At 17.0% G+C, this 19,779-nt stretch overlaps 4 protein-coding genes across 4 annotated transcripts, besides 32 other annotated features; 2 read left to right on the top strand and 2 right to left on the bottom strand. All coding sequences in view use genetic code 6, as the record gives it.

Moving 5' to 3' along the window:
- Window positions 1–387: 387 nt before the first annotated feature.
- IMG5_109740 (hypothetical protein) lies at window positions 388–1,571 on the top strand (the record flags this gene model as incomplete). The annotated part of the gene is made up of 3 exons (XM_004034873.1): window positions 388–1,001; window positions 1,070–1,395; window positions 1,474–1,571. The coding sequence occupies 3 exons, from the start codon at window positions 388–390 to the stop codon at window positions 1,569–1,571; spliced, it is 1,038 nt and encodes a 345-aa protein (XP_004034921.1).
- Window positions 754–794: a microsatellite.
- Window positions 763–799: a microsatellite.
- Window positions 1,414–1,458: a microsatellite.
- Window positions 1,419–1,458: a microsatellite.
- A 26-nt stretch (window positions 1,572–1,597) lies between the features above and the next one.
- On the top strand, window positions 1,598–6,493 carry IMG5_109730 (hypothetical protein; the record flags this gene model as incomplete). The annotated part of the gene is made up of 13 exons (XM_004034872.1): window positions 1,598–2,505; window positions 2,708–3,232; window positions 3,279–3,405; window positions 3,615–4,017; window positions 4,470–4,537; window positions 4,601–4,642; window positions 4,697–4,824; window positions 4,881–5,667; window positions 5,710–5,793; window positions 5,875–5,961; window positions 6,037–6,150; window positions 6,224–6,306; window positions 6,382–6,493. The coding sequence occupies 13 exons, from the start codon at window positions 1,598–1,600 to the stop codon at window positions 6,491–6,493; spliced, it is 3,468 nt and encodes a 1,155-aa protein (XP_004034920.1).
- Window positions 2,368–2,409: a microsatellite.
- Window positions 3,413–3,469: a microsatellite.
- Window positions 3,475–3,521: a microsatellite.
- Window positions 4,563–4,608: a microsatellite.
- Window positions 4,645–4,691: a microsatellite.
- Window positions 4,645–4,710: a microsatellite.
- Window positions 5,982–6,024: a microsatellite.
- Window positions 5,988–6,024: a microsatellite.
- Window positions 6,240–6,285: a microsatellite.
- Window positions 6,417–6,478: a microsatellite.
- A 750-nt stretch (window positions 6,494–7,243) lies between the features above and the next one.
- Window positions 7,244–7,296: a microsatellite.
- Window positions 7,244–7,370: a microsatellite.
- Window positions 7,249–7,375: a microsatellite.
- Window positions 7,361–7,427: a microsatellite.
- Window positions 7,428–9,449: 2,022 nt separating this feature from the next.
- Window positions 9,450–9,517: a microsatellite.
- Window positions 9,460–9,517: a microsatellite.
- Window positions 9,518–11,633: 2,116 nt separating this feature from the next.
- IMG5_109720 (hypothetical protein) lies at window positions 11,634–11,995 on the bottom strand (the record flags this gene model as incomplete). Its single annotated transcript, XM_004034871.1, has 2 exons — window positions 11,634–11,742; window positions 11,799–11,995. 2 exons carry the CDS (start codon window positions 11,993–11,995, stop codon window positions 11,634–11,636), a joined length of 306 nt encoding a protein of 101 aa, XP_004034919.1.
- Window positions 11,744–11,793: a microsatellite.
- A 1,829-nt stretch (window positions 11,996–13,824) lies between the features above and the next one.
- IMG5_109710 (hypothetical protein) lies at window positions 13,825–18,169 on the bottom strand (the record flags this gene model as incomplete). The annotated part of the gene is made up of 4 exons (XM_004034870.1): window positions 13,825–15,398; window positions 15,956–17,219; window positions 17,301–17,493; window positions 17,553–18,169. 4 exons carry the CDS (start codon window positions 18,167–18,169, stop codon window positions 13,957–13,959), a joined length of 3,516 nt encoding a protein of 1,171 aa, XP_004034918.1. The 3' UTR covers window positions 13,825–13,956.
- Window positions 14,266–14,327: a microsatellite.
- Window positions 15,871–15,905: a microsatellite.
- Window positions 17,221–17,275: a microsatellite.
- Window positions 17,495–17,545: a microsatellite.
- A 617-nt stretch (window positions 18,170–18,786) lies between the features above and the next one.
- Window positions 18,787–18,811: a microsatellite.
- Window positions 18,812–19,323: 512 nt separating this feature from the next.
- Window positions 19,324–19,389: a microsatellite.
- Window positions 19,332–19,420: a microsatellite.
- Window positions 19,333–19,394: a microsatellite.
- Window positions 19,339–19,436: a microsatellite.
- Window positions 19,348–19,421: a microsatellite.
- Window positions 19,422–19,497: a microsatellite.
- Between the last annotated feature and the right edge of the window lie 282 nt (window positions 19,498–19,779).

Below are 19,779 nucleotides of genomic sequence, written 5' to 3'. Positions count from 1 at the left end.
CTTCTTGACTTCAGTGGACCCATAATACTAGATAAATTAACTACAAATTACTATTTAAATTTTAAAAATATGTTAGAAATTAAATACTTATCTTTTATATTAATCCTTAATAATGTTCTTAAAGACTATGTAGACGTTAAATATGAAAAATATGAAAAAGACTTGAAAATAAAAACTAATTTTTTCTTATAAAATTAACTTTTTGATAAATCTATGAATCTTTTTGTCAATATTTCATCTATACCTGGCTTTCCTGAATAGAAGGTTATGAACTTTACAAATATGCTTTATATTGTTCACAGAATAGAATGCGCTATAGAGGATTTTATGAACATGTACGAACATTTATTGAAGCTTTTTATCGGTTTTTCCTATTTGTACTCCATAATGTAAGAAGTAGCTTTATATTCATTCTTTTCAGCGGCTCTAGTATCACTTTTAGCTATAATAAGCGCTGGAATAATTTAAGTATTTGTATATAACCTAAAATATTACGAAGATTAAAGACTAAAACTATCAGAAGACATATTAAACGGATTAAAGCAAATAAAATATTTAAATTGGGAAACTTATTTTTTAAAAAAACTGGAAGAAGCAAGATAAAAAGAATATAAATAAGTAAAAGGAATTCAATATGGAGACTCTTTTATTAGTTTTTTTAGACGAATAACATAATCAGTTCTACTATTTGTTACTTTAAGTTAATTTAAATAAATATAAACTATAAATATATTCACAGTAATTATAAAAAAGTATATATAAATATATATATATATATATATATTTATATATATTTTTAATTTTTAGTAATTAGTTCTTTTTGATAAATTTGTTTCTCCATTAAATGGATTACCATGGTCTATAGGCACTTTTTTCGGTGGAATTATTTAATTTAAAAGACTTTAGGATTATATGCATTAATAATAAATTTCAAATGAAAATAGATTTTTTCTTAAATAATAAGAAAAATTCCAAAATTTAGCTCTTAAATTTTCCGTTAAGTATGCTTTTTGGCCTTATTAAAATTTTTATTATTTTCTAAAAACTTTTAAAAAAAATTATTACTTAGACAAAATTAAAAGCCTTTAGCTTTAGAAAATATTCATTTTGAAATTTAAAAAAATTCTTTTAATTTTATAATTGGAAAAGTTGGGAGTGGAAAAAGTGCTATAATAGATTTGATATTAAATGAACTTATAACAGAAGGGGACAATAATATTATGTACAAAAATGGAACTTTAGCTTATGTATCTTAAAATAATTGGCTTTAAAATACTACAGTGAAACAAAATATACTATTTGGTTTGTAATACAATAAATAACTATATGATAAATGTATTCTTTTATGTCAATTAGAATAGGATATTGATTCTTTTCCTGATAAAGATGATTATAGTAAAAAAAAAATTCATGTTATTTATATATATATTTATATATATATATATTTATATATATATAAATACATAATAAAAGATGTAGGATTTAATGGAAACAAATTAAGTGGCGGATAAAAATAAAGAATATGTATATGTAGAGCTTTATATTAAAAACAAAGACATTTATTTATTTGATGATGTTTTTTCTTCATTAGATGAAAATGTAGCCTAAAGGATATTTGTATAAGCATTTTATAATTATTTATACTTAGAATAAAAAAAGACTATACTTATAGTTTTAAACTAATATTCATTTTTAAAATTTGAAGGCTAAGTACTTTTAGTTGAAGGAAAAACAATAAAAATCCAACCTTTTTAGACTAAATAATTATAAAACTTCGATTTTTCTTATTTTTAAGCAAAAGAAGATAATAAGAACTGCGAATATTTTCAAAACGAAATAACAAACAAATAAAAAGAGGAAAAATATAACTTTAAATTATAAAACTGGTAATTTTTTTTTATAAAATATGGGCATATTTGTATTCTGTGTATTTTTAACGTCAACTATAGTGCATTAAATATCCTAAGGAGTATTTGAATATTGGTCACATACATTTATTTTATCTTTAAATAATTTAAATTACAAACCATTATTTATTATAGGAGATTATAAATAAACTTTAGCCATTATTTTCATTTTTTTGAGCTTTTTTAATATATTGAGGAGTTTTATGTTATCATATGCAAGTACAACTACTTCTTAAAAAATTTTTAATTAAATTATAAGAAATACAATCTATGCAAAGATTAAAATTTTCGAAGGAAAATACACTGTTGGTATGATATTATAAAGAATGTTTGATGATATTTCATTTTTAGATGATTTACAAATTAATTATTTTTTTATAGTTTTTTTTAATTTAGCTTAGCTTGTATTTATTTTAACTACAGAACTATATTTAATGTTTATTCGTATAAAAATTTAAAAATATATATATATATATATATATATATTATATATATATATATAATTTATTTTTTAATATAAAAATATATAGCTATTAGTATTTCCATATTCTTAATTAATAGAATCTTATAATATGAAAAAAATCAAATATATAAAGATGTAAGAATTTTAAAAAATTAAATTTAAAAATCTAAAATTGACAATTGTTCATTTTCTGTTGAAATTCTAAAGTATTTTTTTAAAAATAATACTTAATAAATATTAATATAAAAAAGTGGATTAAAAACAATTCGTGCATTTAAAAAATAAAATTAAATAAAAGAATAATTTCTTGATATTTAAAAATATAAATATGCAAAAGAAATCTAAATAATGAATGTTAAAAAAATACATATATAAATAAATATATATTCAATTTTATACAAAAGTCGAAAATAGCGCCTTTTTATCTTTCTAATTGTGTTGATTATTTATCTATTTCAATAGTTTTAATTATCGCATTTTATTAAGCTAATCTTAATACCTAATCTTTTAATCCTTCTATTTATTCTATGGCATTAGCTTATAGTTATAGAATGATAGGCTGTGTATTAAATTTTATTATTTAATATTTTTTTATATTTGTATTTAAGATAAGAAATGCATTAAGATCAGGTTAAAATTTTAAAATAATAGAAAAAGTGATTGAAAGAACACGTGAATATTGTGAAGAAAAAAATGAGTTTAGAGAAATAGATATAAATAAAATTAATTAAAAATCTAATAAATTTAACTATTTGATTGAGTATTCTAATGTTTTCTTATAATATAACGAAAATTAGAACTTTGCTTTAAATGACGTATCTTTTTAAATTTAAAAAGGATAAAAAGTTGCTTTTTGTGGAAGGTAATAATTATATATTTTTATTAAAAATACATATATATAATATAAGAACTGGATCTGGAAAAACCTCAATAATAAACAGTCTTTTAAAATTATATGATATTAATAAAGGAGAAATTATATTAAAGGATTCAAATATAAAATATTTATCATTAAAAGAATTAAGAGATAATTTTGTAAATAATATATCATAAATATATATATATATATATATATATATATATATATAAATATAAATATTTACTTATTTTTTTTTATATATAATTTTATTTTACTTATATATTTTTTATTTATTTTATTTAAAATAATCCTGTGAATAATCTTTATTATACTTTTCTTTATAAAATTAAAAATATTAAAAATAATATATAATAAATATAAATAGAGTGTAATTCCATAAAATGGATTTCTTTTTCAAGGAAAACTTAGAGATAATATAGACCCTATGAGAAATTATTGTGACAATCATATATTATAATATTTTAATGATTTAAATATATAATTCGAGAGAATAAAATGTAAAGAAAACCTTTTAGATTTCGAAGTTGAAAAAGCCGGAAATAATCTTTCAAACGGTGAAAAGCAAATAGTTAATTTCCTATAATCAGTTATATAAGAAAAGGAAATTATTATTTTAGATGAAGCAACGTCTAATATGGACCCTTTAACTAATGATAAAATAATGAAATTCCTTTTAGATAAAATATGTTTTGACAAAACTCTTATTCTGGTTAGCCATAGACTTGATAATTTAAAGGATTTCGATGTTATTTTTGTAATGGAAAACGGTAAAATTATCGAAAAAGGAACTTATTAATAATTAACGGTTAATCCAGATTCTAATTTTTAAAAAGTTTTAAAATCTAAAATTTGATATTTATTTTTTATTATAAAAAATAATTAAATTTTTTTAATTTTATATTTTTTTATATATAAAAAATTTTTTTTTTTTTTTTTTATTAAAAGAAATACAAACAAAAAAATAAATAAAATTTAAATAATAAAAAATGCAAAATATAACAAAATAAGTATAAATTTTTTCATTTATTAATAAAAAAATACATATATTAAATGGATTATTTCTAAATAATAATAAAAGAAACCTAGTAATTCTTAGTATAGTACAAATTCAGATAAAAAAATTAATTTACCTAAAATATCAAATGGTTTTTTATTTATAAATAAATTAAAATGCCTAAACTAATATATATATATATATATATTAAATTATAAATTTTAGAAAAAAAAATTATTTAAATAAACGGAGAATTAGCAGAAAACCCTTTTTATGTTCCAGAAGATACTGAAGTATTTTTTTTTTTATTTTAAAAAAAAATAAAAAAAAAAAAATGATTAAATAAAAAACAAAAGATATTAAAAATGAAAGAAAAAGAGAAAGAAACAAGAATGCATGTAAAAAAAAAAAAAAAAAAGGAAAAAAGAAAAATAAAAAAAAAAAAAATAAAGGAAAGATAAAAAAACGAAAACTTAAAAATATGGGAAAAAGGTATAAAAAATAAAGGTACATTTACAGTTGGAAAACTAAACGAATTATATAAAATCGAAGAAGAATATGACGATGAAAACCTAACATTGTAAACATAAACTATATATATATATATATATATAAAAAAATATATACATATATTAGAAATATAGTAGATGCTGCTAAAAACGCAATAAAAAATCGTGTAAAATAAAAAGAACCAATGCATTAATTTATTGAAAAAAAACGTGAAATGTTATTGTTTTAAATGCTTATTGATCATAAACGGGAATAAATCAATTAATTTGAAGAATAAACTAGATTACATAAAAGAGGTTTGGAAAAGTCCGAATAAATGTTGGATGAAGATATGGAGTCTTTTAATAAATTTTTAGAAGAAAATAAAAATAGTTCGAGATAAGCCATTAAAGCAGCTGAAGATGAAACTAAAAAAAAATAAGAAAAAATTGCTGAAATCAAAAATCTTTTGGAATTAAAAGCTGATTTAACTACTAGAATTTCATAAAAACTTGAAAATTTAGAAGAAATGTGGGGATAGAAGAGCTTTTTGGATTAAATCACTCCAAAGGAGTATATAGAGGAGTAATTAAGGTAAAATAAATTAAAAAGAGAAATTTCATAGAGAAGTAAATCATAGAAAAATAATACATCGGAAATAATTAGAGGTTTAATCAATAATTTAAAACCAGAAATATAATAACTTTTAAATGAAAGTGATGAAGAATTTGAACCATATTTTAAAAGACCGGAATAATTGGATAAAATTTTCATTGATTTATAAGAAAAAAATTTGTCTTTAATTTAAAATACATAAGATTTAGAATAAATGGCAGAAGAAATTAAACATAGATATTAGAAAAGGTAAAAAATATTAAATGAAGAAAAAAATAATAGAATTTAAGCTAAAAATGAACTATAGAAAAGCTTAGATGTATGATATTATTTAAAAGTTTATTTTTTTTATATAAAAAAGTAAGTAAACGAATAAATTAAAAGATTAAAATAAATAAAAAATGATAATTAAGCGCCTTCTTAATTAGCTTAAATTGAATCGGAAGTGAATTTTTATATATTTAATATTTCTTAAATATATATTTATTTTAATTAAAATGTTTTTTTATTTATTTTTTTCATAAAGATTCATAAAATATATAAAAATGAATTTTTAGCTTAAGAAAAAAATGCAGATATAAGAAAAGATATAAGTGGAATAGAAATGCTAAAAGTATTTTATAAAAAAAGAAAATAAACATATATATATAAATATATATATATATATATTTATATAATTTTTTTAAAGGAAATGGAAAAAAAACTTGAAAATTAAATCAAAGATTTAAAATTTTATAGATAAAACGATCCAAAGAGACTTTAAGAATAAGAAAGAATTTGTACAGGAATAAGAAGAGAAAATGTGATTATTTATTTTTTCTTATATACTTTATATTAAATTTATTTTTTTATAATTCATATTTAAAAATAATTAGATTAAATAAAGTCTCAAAGAATAAGAAAAAAAAGAATAAGAATAAAGAAAAAGAGAATAAGATTTACCTTAAAAAGAAAAAAGGTATTTATTATATATTTAATTCAATTTATATATATACATATATATATAGTTACTTTATTTATATATTTATTATAGATATGGAAGACCTATTATGGCCAAGTCTTTATTATAAAAATAAGAAAAAGAAGAAAAAGTAGTAGAAGAAGAACCAGAAGAAGAAAAAGAAAGAAAATAATTTTTTATGTGAAATTATATATATTAATACATAATTATATATATTATATTTATAAATATATTAAAATATTAATTAAATAATAACAACAAATAATATACAACTTAAATTTTGTATTTTTTTTTTTAACAAAAAAATAAAATTTAAATAAAAAATGTTTTTTACAAATGTTGTTTTTATTTTTTTATTTTACAAACTTTCTATTTAAATTAATTAAGAAAATTAATACTTTGAAATATATTATCATTAAGAAATGGACCGTGAATTAAAATAAATGAAAAAAGAAAACTCTTAAAACATATTTTAAAGAATAACTTACTAAAATCAAAGAATTTTAAAACAATAAGAACAAAAAAATGATTTAAAATTAAATTTTAATCAAAATACAAATCATACATATTACAATAATAAATATGATTAAAATTAAAAGCAAAAAAACGAAAAAAAAATCATATCTAATTATTAAAAAACAGTCTAAAAAATATAAAATAAATAACAATTTTAATAATGTTATTTTGGAATAATATCCTAAAATCCAATATATGTAATTGATTTTGAGAAATAATATAAATTTCAAGATTAAAATTTACAATAATTTATAAAGTTTTCTCAATTAACATAGATAGAAAATAAATTTAAAGCTTTTTTCTAAATAAAAACAGGAATAGAAGCATATTTTATATAATCAGGATAATAAAATACGGTAGTTAATTAATACTTGCCTTATATATGTTTTTATATATAAGAAAAAACAAATTGAAAAACTATAAATATATATATATATATATATATATATATATATATAAATATATATATATTTTATATTAAAATTAACATATATATAAATAATTTTTTATATTTATTTACATATTATAAATATATTTTTTTATATATTTATATTTACTTTTATTAGTTTGTAATTTAATTTTTTATATATTTTATTTATTTTATTTTAATTCATATTATATATTATCCTACGATGTTTCTTATAATATTTTTTTTATTAATATTACATAAATAGTATTATATAATAATACATAAAATATTTTTATATTAATTTTTAGATTTTATAATTAATTTTTTTCAAATTAACATTATTTTATTCTAAAAAATAATTTTTTTTAATTTATTTTTAATTTGTCTTTTTTTTTTATTTATTTTTTCACTTTTAAAATTTTTTAATATTTATAAATTATTATAAATCAATATATTTTTTTAAAAAAATTTTGATTTTGTTATTATATTTTTTTAGTATTTATAAATAATTTTTTTTTTTAGAGTAGTAAATGTTTTAATTAATTTTTATTTTAAAAAATGAGTTTAGAGAATTATGTTAAATTTTTTGAGACATCTAATTATCATTATTTTAAAATATTGAAAAATTAGAGTATTTATTATATATAGTATATATGTTTTAATAAAAATAATAATTATTTTTAACATTTATTATAATATATAAACATAAATATAAATATTTATTATACCATAAATAATATAAAAATACATATCTTATAAATATATATTTATTAAAAATCAAAAAACAGTTTAACTTTCTTTCATTTAAATAATATTTCTAACCGACTAAGCAATTACATCTGCATTACATTTTTAATACCCACCAGAAAGTACCATACAAATCGGAATACATTACTTTGCACATTCTTTAAAGACTATCGCATCCCTTTCAATAATACATTCAGTTGATAAATTCATTTATCCAAGTGGATCACCTTAAAGGCAATCAGTTCCAGCATTATAAAGTACAAATTGAGGTTTGAAACTATATAATTAAACTTCTATTTTATTTTTAAGTTCTTTTAAATAATTATTATCAGAAATACTAAAATCTACATGAAAATCGCATTAAATAGCCTATTTGGCCTTCCTATCTGCTGGATAAATATTATGATTATAAAAATCTATAATTAGAGTATTATTTTTATCCTCCAAAAAATCCCTTTCGTGTCCATTTCCTTAATGTGCATCTAAATCAATTATTGCACATTTTTCTATACAAAAATATTTCCTTATATATTATATAGCTAAATAAATATCCGGGTATATGCAAAAACCGCCTCCTTAATATTTACAAGCATGATGATATCCGCCACTTAAATTGATTGCCCAGCCTTTTTTTAATGCCAAAACTGCACTATCTATAGTCCCTTAAGTTGCATATAGCATTGGATTTAAAATTCTCCAACGCAAAATACTCGCAGGGAGTAAACATAAGGGAATTTCAACTAGTTTACTCAGTATTAGGGAATAATTTAATGAAAGTAAATATCTTTTAGACATATTTAAGTCTAGAAGTAAACCTCGAGATACTTTTCCATATGGAGTCAGGGTTTTTAAATTGGAATCTAATTATTAATGTATTCGCTAGTATTTTGTAGAGTCAAAGGGATGGAGTTTCTCAATTCCGCATGCTGTTAAGTTATATCGAGGATGGTATACAATTGGGACATTTTGTTATTTTTGGAGATTTTTATGATATAATAAGAAGCCTTTAGGATTATATAATATAGTTGAGATTGTGTTATAGATTAATTCATTTATTAAAGGAAGAGTTAAATATAATATTGGACCCATTGCTATCATGGAATAAGTTTTGTAATATATACTTAGTATAAAACCTATTAAACAAGATATGTCTTATAGTAATACTATAATTGTGTACATTCAACTAAAATAAATAATTTATTTTATTTATTGAAAAGTGTATAGTCTTTTATATTATAATTTTATAAAAATATATATATTTATATTGTATTTTTAATTATCTATATATAGGAATTTTAAATTTATTTTATTAGTTATTTAAATACCGATTTAGATTTATTCAAAAAATTATAATAAATAATATTTTTTAAAATATATGCATATATATATGTTTATATTTATTATTTATATAAATTATAAATTTATTATGTTTTTTTATTATTTCATTTGTATATAATGTTTAAGTACTAAATATTCTATTATTTATAAAAAACATTTTTTTATTTATAAAAAATATTATTATTTATATTATAAAAATAATATGTTTTTTTTTTTTTTTAATTAATTAATTAATATTCATTTTTTAATGGATTTTAAAAATTTTATGTATAAATTTATAATTAATTTTTATAAAAAATATTTTTATATAATATAATCAAAAAAATTATTAATTATTTCATCAAAAATACTTAATTTTAAATTTAACATACACAATTTTTAATAAATCAAAATATATACATTATGAGAAACATTAAATAACAAGATACTTAATCAAAAATTAAAAATAAATAAATAGTCGAAATATAATAAAAATTTTAAAAGATTAAAATTTATTATAATAAATGCATATAATCTACAAATGTTTCTCCTTTATAAGCTACATTATAAAATTCAATGGAAAAACATTTTATTTAGATTTCGAAAATAAGAAAAGAATCAACAGATTAAGTATTTATATCCAATAATGGCTTGAATTTAATATTCTAATAAAATTTGTAGTTAAAAATAAATAAATTAAATATAAAAAAGATTTTTAAAATAAGAAAATAAAAAAACGTATAACAAAAAATTTCAAAAAATTAAAATATTTTAAATATAAAGAATTTTTTGATAAATATAAGTTTAATATATATATATATAATTTAAATAAATTTCTATAGGGAATAATAAATAAGGCTTTTATATTATGTTATCAAATACTTTTGACATTAAACTATTTGCAAAAAAGTTATATAGTACATATGTATTTTATACTGGGAAATCCAAAAAATTAATTTTTATGAAATTTTAGAGTATTTTTCTCATAAAAGTATCAATATAAAATGTGAATAGGGGTTGTTTTTATAAATTTGGGAAATAAATCATTATTTTTATAATAAAATTTTAATCATATTTCCTTTAAAATAATAAAAAAGATAGAAAAAAAGGAAAAAAAAAAAAAAAAAAAAAGAGTTTTTTTTATAAAATTTTTGTTTTTTTTTTTTTTTATTATTAAAAAAAAAAAAAATTATTGTATATATATATTTTAATTATTTATTTATTAGTTTTTTTTTTTTTTTTTCACAGTTTATAATCATATAGAGTGTTTTTTTAATTAAGAGAACACATTAAAAAACAATTATATAATCCCATATTTTACTTTTTTTAATTATTTTTAAAAAGCAAAGATTCTTCTTAATAACTATTTGCTTCAACCGAACTGCTTACTTTAGATGATAAATAGCTTTATTATTGGAATACATTGCTATTATTTTATAATTAAAGACTCTTTTCTTTCTTTTTGAGGCTCTAATATCTCTCAAATGTTGTCAAATTTAATAAAAAGTTGGTTATTTGTACATATATAAGTGCCATAATCATAAATACTAAAAAAGAATTGAATAAAATAGTAAAAATTCCAAAAATATATTTTAAAATAAATAAAATATGCCTCAATCGTTAATTATTTCCCCAAAACATTAATAAATGATCTTCTTAGTATGTATAATTAATATATAAAGAAATAAGTAGTATAAAATAAGTTAAATTCAAGCATAAAAAAATAATAAAAATTAAGAAATATTTATGGTTTTTAGCTCCTATGCAATTATTTACCCAAGGACAGTGATGATCATACACTTTTACGCATTTTTTACATATATCGCAATGTTTTGATCTCAGAGGCTTTATTATTTCACAATCTGGGCATATTTTATGTATTTCTTCTTGATTTTATATATATAAATCGAAAAGGGATTTCTTTTTTTGTCTTCTTTTATTAAAAGTGAAGTTTGGTTAGTTTCAGAGGACTGACTGTATTTTATTTATTATTATATTTTATCTTTTTGGTTTTCAATAATTACTTTTTTTATACCAGAAACAAAATCAGGATCAGTGAAAATTGTAATAGAGTAAAAAAATAAGGTCATTATATTTAAGAATATATAGAAAAATAATTAAAGAGTAATATTAGTTTCAAAACAAGGTAAAATTAATAAAATAAAGGCAATATTTTTAAAAAAAAAAATAGAAAGAAAAATATAAATTTATTTGTTTGTTTTATTAACTGGCATAAAAGGTTGTTTTAAATTGCAAAATTCTTAAATGCCTTTTTTTAATTCTAACATCTCTTATATGTTATTGTATTTGATTTCTTAAGCAAGTTAATTAGGCATCATTTAATGATTATCTTAAATGTGCTTATTTGCACCTCTAATTAAAAGTTTTTTTACTATTCTAGAATTTCCACCTATTACTGATAAGTGTAATGGCGTATAACCATCCTATATATATATATATATATATATAAATAAATATATACATATATATATATAATTACATTATCTTAACTATTTATGTATTCTTAGTCATCTGTTTATGACATTAAAAAATTAAAAGAATTTTCAGAATTTGCATAGCATGCCCAATGTAATAATGTGCTATTTAAATAATTTTTCTTTAGTATATTAATCCCATATTGTTAAAAGAATATAAGAGAAATAGGTTTATCTCCTTATATTGCCATTTCTAATACATTGGTTCCTTTTTAGGATATTATATTTATATCTGCACCTTATTCCATCAGTACTTTCATAATTTCAATGTTCCCTTTAAATGATGCATAATGAATTGCTGTAAATCCATCATTATTTTGTTTGTCTATTAAAATTAATAACTATTTATTGTCTTATGTCCTCTTAATATATTAAAATATATTTTGAAACTATTGATTGCTTGCTTAATTTAATGATAATCTATGTAAAATGGTATCTTGTTTATCATTTAATATTTTTAAAAAGTCTATGGGAGTAGGAGATGTAGAAATAAGTGATTCAATTTGTGTGAAATTTGATTTTTACATACAATTTAGTATTTCTTAGTTTATTTGTTGTTAGTTCATTATTTTTGTTATATTTTTTATTTAGAAAATTTCTTTTTTTATTTGTATAATATGTAAAATTAAGAAAAATTATATTTTTATTTATTTTTTTTAATAAAAATTAAAAAAAAAAAAAAAAACTATTTTTATATTTATATTTTTTTTTTTTTTTTTTTTAAAAAAAAAAAACTATATTATTATATTTTTATATAATTTTTTATTATTAAAAAAATTTTATTTTATAGTTTTAAATAGAAGAAAAAATCATTTTTTTAGGTTTCTTTGTTATTTTAATATATAATTATAACTTATTTTGATTTATTTTAGATTTCTTTTTTATAATATATTTTAGATTATTATAAATAAAATCAAAAAAAATATTAAAATTAAATTTATAAAAGTTTAATTTTATAATTTTGAAATTTAAAGACTATATAATAATTTAATTTTTTTTTTTTTATTAAATAATTAAATATATAATGAAAATTTTGTATTTAATAATATATTTATTTTTTTATTATAAATAATAAAAAAAATTATAATAAAATTATTATTTATACTTATTTTTTATATTAATAAAAAAAATTATTTTTAAATTATATATTAATATAAATAAAAGATATAATAATAAATAGTTTAATTTTATTTTTATTTTTAATGTAAATATTCTTTATTAATATTAAAACTTCTAATAAAATAATGTTTTGTAATAAATGGAATTAATATATCTATAAAAAATTAGATTGAGAAATTTATTATCTTAAATATAGAATTTCATTTATATAAAATATCTTTTTGACCCCCCCATATCTATATTTAAGTTAAACAAAAATAATAATTAAAAATAATAGATACAAAATACTATAAATTTAATTTGATATTTCTTTTAATTAATAAACACTAATATATATAAAAATCTAAAATAAAAAAAATACAAAGGGATTTGTTTTTAAATATTTTTTTTGGTAAATTTTTTTAAGATAAAAAAAAGAATTTCTTAAATTTTTTATAATAAATCTAATTAATCCATATAAAATTTAAATATAGAAAAATATTAAATATATTTTATTATTATAATATAAGAAATATACTAAAATAAATAATTTTTTTAATTAAATAAAATAATTATATATATGAAGCAATAATTATATATTTATATTTTTTATTTGCAAATATTTTTCTTTATTATAGATTTTTTATTATATTTATTTTTTTAAAAATAAAATAAAATAAAAATATTTTATAAATTAATTTTAATTATTTATTTTATAAAAAATTAATAATATTAAATTATTTCTTTTTTTATATATAAAATATTATATTATCATTATTTAATGTAAAAATTTAAACTAAAATCATATGAAGTAACTTTTTTTTTTAGAAACATTTTTTTTATGTCTTTTTAAATCTTAAGTTTATTCAGTATTTAAATTTTTTCTTTCTTATATTTTAGGTAAATGATTACTATCTTTCAAAAACTAATTATCTTTTTGGGTCAAAGCATTATTTTCAGTTTAAAATTAACTACTTTAAATAGAAGTTTCTTATCTTTTTGACAAAATATTAGTAATAATAGATTCGTTTGAGAAATTTACTTAAGATTTTTTGACTTTATATTTCATATTGGAAATAATTGAAGATAGTTTATTTTAAGAAGATGAACTTTTATAAAGATTATTAGAAGAACTATTAGTGTAGTTTTTTTATTAGGCATAATCATAAAAATTATCATTTTTTAAATATTCATAATTTTCTGAGTTTATAAAATACATACTATTTCTAATTTAAGACAAATCTGAATTATTAATTTAAATTTTTATTAACTAATCATTTAGTTTGAGTGTATTTTATTAAAAATATTTTTCTTATTTAAAAATTTCAATTTTTTTATTTTTATGGACAATTACTAATTTGTATTCCTATTATTTATAATATATATATATATATATATATATATTTATACATATATATATATATATATAATATATAAATTATACTTCCATTATTATATATATTAAGTATTTAATTTCTATTCTAAATTTTAAGTATTTTCTGAATATTATTACGTTATTAAACTATTATTTTCTCTTTTTTTAAGTAGATTTTATCTATAATTAATATTTAAAAAATTATTTATTTATTCCTAATCTTCATTATTTTTATTAAATTTATTATTTTAATTTAAAAAACTTTCCATATTTTGCAAATATTATTACTCTTTGTTCCATTAGCTAGTGGCTATTGCCACTCTTTTATTAGCTTCCATTCTTTTTAGGGAATTTCCCAATAATTCATTCGCGAAAAATTATTTAGTTTATTCAAATTATAAGTCTCTAGGTTAGAATTCATCTTTCATAATTATTTTTTATTATTTTATCATTTATTTTTATTAAAGAACATTTTCATCCTCTTTCTCTTATATAAGCTTTTTTAAAAAATTCTATACATTTATAAACGAAATGTCGTTTCTATTCATTTCGTTTTAGTATTTTTAGTATATAATATCTAGTATTTTTAATGTGTAGGTGAGCTTTTTTTTGCATTCACCGAATATATCTAAGTTTATGTTCCATAAAATAGGTAAAGGGTGGTTTATGTTCAAACTTGCGAGCATTTTCCCTGTTTATTTTTCCCAGATTCTTATATAGGAGTCTATACTAGATGTTAAAATCGATGGCTTTTCTAATTTTATCAAGTCTAAAGTTGTTATTTAGTCTTTGTGAGCTTTTTCGATTTTTAATTAGAGTTTTTCTTGATTATTTATTAAGCATTATTCCATTTAAGATTTTAATATTTAAAGTTTTATTAATGGGTTTTTTATTCCTTAAATATTCTATTTTTATTAAATTTTTTGTTTAAAAAAAAATAATAATAATAATATTTTACTTTTAAAAAATTTTATTTAGAAACTCTATAAGGATTATAATTTAACCTTAATGTAGTAGATTATATATATGGAAAATTCTAAAGAATATTTTTTAAGTCGAAAATAATTAAATCTCCTTTATTAGTTGAGAGATATAATATACATTTTTATAAAATTAAATTTTGTTAAACAATCTCTTTTTCAATTAATATCTTTGTCACAAAATGCGTGTTTTTGGGAATCTTTAATAATTCGTCAATATGAGTTTATAAACCTTCTAAAAGATCAGATGGTTAGAGCTATTGTTGAGGAGAAATTTAAAATTGTAAGTGCTGTGTATGGGTATTTTTAGATACTTTTTTTTTTTAATTTTAGTTTTGTAAGTTTATAACAGCTTTTTTTGTTAAAATCTATTAATTTTCTAGTTTAATACTATCTCTTTTTTATAATAAAGAAGTTTTTTCTAAAAAATAATTTTCATTATTAAAAAAAGGATCAATATAAAATAAATAAACAAAACTAGCCACAAAAGATTATTCATTTTATTAAAAATTATATATATGTACGAATCCATCATTACTAGATATTATTAATATAGATAATCCATCTATAATATAAAAACATGTAGGAAAACTCTAAAAATAAAAAAATAGATATATGAGTATTTATATATATATATATATATATATATATATATATATTTTATTTTTTTTTTTTTTATATATATATATATATTTATTATTTACTTAACTGTTTAATTCAAGTTGTGTTAAAATATTAAAAAATTCATAATCATATACATATATTTTCTCTGATTAATCTGATCCAATTAAAATAATATTATGATGTATTGAAAACTCTATTAAATTAACTTATTTTCCCCAATAGCAATTATCTATTTATCTTTTAAGTTCCACTTTTCCATTTTGTAATATTTATTAGACTTTCACAATTGAATCCCATCCACATGATATTAACATTTTATTAATGAAATCTACTTTTAAACCTGAGACTTCATTTTAATGAGAGTCCAATTAAAAAAGAAGGTCTCCATTAAACATATTATGCATATTTATTAATCCATTACTATTTCCTATAATGAAAGAATTAGCTTAATCAAATACTTCACATGCACTAATACTTCCATCTAAATCGCCTTATATTCCCACGAAAGCTTATTTTACCTATCCTGTTTATATATCTATAAATTTGAGATCTTTTTCAGAAAATACTAGCATATTATTATCTTAAAGGACACATTTTATAGGAAAATTTGTTTATTTTTTTTGAAGTTAATTTTCATTTTTTTCAAGAAAAGATAAAATATTTACCCTTGTACCCAGAAAACATAATTTCCCCTTCTCGTATATATTTATTAGTTTCAAAATTTTAGTTTTGTTGCCATAATTTATACTCTATATACACTTCAAAGTTCTTATATCCCAAAGTTTTAAAACTCCACTATCATCAGCACTTATTATTAAGTGAGTTTTTTCAATACAATCAATAGCCGTGATAATACTAAAGTGACCTATAAGAACCCCTTTATGTGTAATATCTAAAAAATCGGTTTTTATTTGGAAAATTTAGATGTTGTTTTCAAAACCGGAACATATTAAGGATTAATAAGTACTGAAATAGGTTATAAAATGGATACCACTTTTTGATAGTTCAATTTCTTAGACTATTTAGCATTTGTTTATGTCCCATATAGTTATTATTCGGTCTAGGGATGCTACAGCTAGAAGTCTTAGTTAGGTAATTTCGAGTATTTAGAATATTGTGTGCTTTATTTTTGGGTTGGAAATTGTTAGGGTTATTATTTCTTTCTCTATATCCCAGAAATATAGTTTGTTTTTGGAATCTGTAGTTACCCAAGTATTAAATAAGTCTAAAAACCATATATTTAGCTAATATTCTGATAATTAGTTTTGAATATTTATTTATTTTTCGTATTAAAAATTATCTTATAAATCCCAAAAAGATAATTTCAAATCTTTTAAGGTTGCTCCAATCTATATATGTATAAATATATTTATATATATTTATATATAAATATATATATATATATTATTCTATATGATATTTTTTTTTACTCTTTGTTATCTCTCACTCCAGGTAAAATTAAAAATAATAACATCATTATTTATTTTTGTGTGATTTTCATTATTTTTTTAACTATTAGGCTTAATTTTTTATTTTAATTTACAATCTAAAGTAAATATATCAATTTTATTCGATAAATTATCTAAACTTAAAATACAATTCATTTCTTTAGCATAAAATCCTCTATATAATATATTTTATAAATATATATGTATATATATATAAATATATATATTTATTACTATTTGACATTTTAATTTAAATGATGCTACTAATCTGAATAAAATTTCTCTTTACTTAAAGTATTTAAATTTTCTTCTGTTTTACCATATAAAGGTGGCATATTTTAATCTACTTATCTTATTTTTTAAGTATTTATATTATATTTATTAGTTTCGGGTACTTAAAGAGACTAAATTTTATATTAATCGTAATTTTTATCTTGTTAAATCTTAATAAATAAAAAATATAAAAATATGATTTAATATTATACTTCACATATATAAGATAATAAATTGGATGTATTTATTTTAGTTTTTTCGCCATATTTTTATAAAATAGACCTATATAAATCTATTGTGGCCATTATTACATATATTCTTTCTTCTTCATTATGAGAAATTTATTTAATAAAATAATGAACAAAATCAATTATATCTATTTTTCTTTTTTCGAATAAAAGTTCTAGTTACTATATTTTATCTTTATCAAGTTATTATATCAAATATTTTTAATTTATAGTATTGTATAAAATTTATTTTTGGCTATTTTAATATGATATTAATTTTTGTATTAGACTATCTAATTCATTTGGCTTATTTTAGTTTGTTAAATTTCTATTTCTTGGGGTAAATGACATTTTTGTTGTTTTTTTTTTATAAATGAAAATGAAATAAATTTCTGTTTTTATTATATTTTTTATAAATAAAATATAATAAATTAACATTTTATTAATAAAAAAATTAAATAAATATAATGTTTTTACACAGAAAGAAATATCTTTAATGCAAATAAATATTATATTTGCATTATTTGTTAAATTTTATATTATAATTAAATAAAGAAAATAATATACATTTTTGATAAAAATAAATAAATAATTATTAAAAATTAAAATTTAAAATAAATATTAATAGAAATATTTTATAAAAATTATTATTTTTTTATTTATTTTTAATATTAAATAATTATATAACTTTTTATATATTTATAAATATTAGTTTATATTAATTTTTATAAAAATATACAAAATTAAGAAGGTTTTTTTATTAAAAAATAATAATTTATATATTATTTAAATATTTTTAATAATCTGTTTTTTTTATAAAAATAATTTATTATTGTATACGTATTTTTTTACAAAAAAATAACAGAAATAAAAAATTGAATATACAATATGGGCAGATTAGAATAATTTAGAAGTCAAATAAAGAATAAATTTGGTAGATTTCATTCTCAATCAAATACTTAATATGACAAAAAAAAAAATCAAAAAAAAAAAAACGTATGCAATAGATATACAATGTAATATAAATCAAATTTATTAGAATAATAATTTAGATATAAATTTTTTTAGAGGGTATTATAAATTTTTTTTAACAATCTTTTTTAATTTTTTTAATAAAAATAATAAGATTTTACTTTAACATATTAATTTTTAAAAATAAATAAATAGAAAATATAACAAATGGTGTTTATAGAAATAGGAAATACAATTTTTCTTATTTAATCATTACTATATTATGAATTTAACTGGAATTTATTAATTAGTTTAATATTACATTTAATAATTCAGGCAATAATTTATAAATTCCCAGTTTTATTATAATTAGGATTTACAATATAAAACATTTTAACTAGCTTATTCTATTGTCGATTTTTATAAGAAATATAGAATAATTTTAACTAAAAAGACTAAAATTGGCTATATTTTTATTTTTCAATTGTAAAAATTATATATAAAAAAAAATATAAAAATAATTAAACATTATATACATTTATATAAAAAAAAATTAAATATTTATAAATAATAAATAAATATATAAATATATTAATATATATATAAATATATAAATATATAAATATTTTATTATATATATTATAAATATATAAATTTAAATAATAAAATACATATAGTCTTTATAATTTAATTTAATATACATAAGAACATATAGTTTTATATTTAATACAATTGGAATTTTATTTAACTTTTTAATAGTTTCCTTATATTATGATGTTTATTTTGTTCTAAATTTTTATGGAATAGCTATTATAATGATATTAATGGATTATTCAAAATAAAAATATGATCGCAAAAAATTTTATAGATTAGAAAAAGAAACTGAATGGAGATAAATTATTGATTAATTGCTTACTTTAAAGATTATAATTAGTGATTATGATCCTGTTACTATGAGATTAAGCTTATATGATTGCAGTTCTGCAGCGGAATCATATGTAAAATAAAAA

The sequence above is a fragment of the Ichthyophthirius multifiliis genome, assembly GCF_000220395.1.
Source record: "Ichthyophthirius multifiliis unplaced genomic scaffold scaff_1120509250900, whole genome shotgun sequence".
NCBI classification, from domain to species: domain Eukaryota; phylum Ciliophora; class Oligohymenophorea; order Hymenostomatida; genus Ichthyophthirius; species Ichthyophthirius multifiliis.
This window is presented reverse-complemented; position numbering and strand designations above follow the sequence as displayed.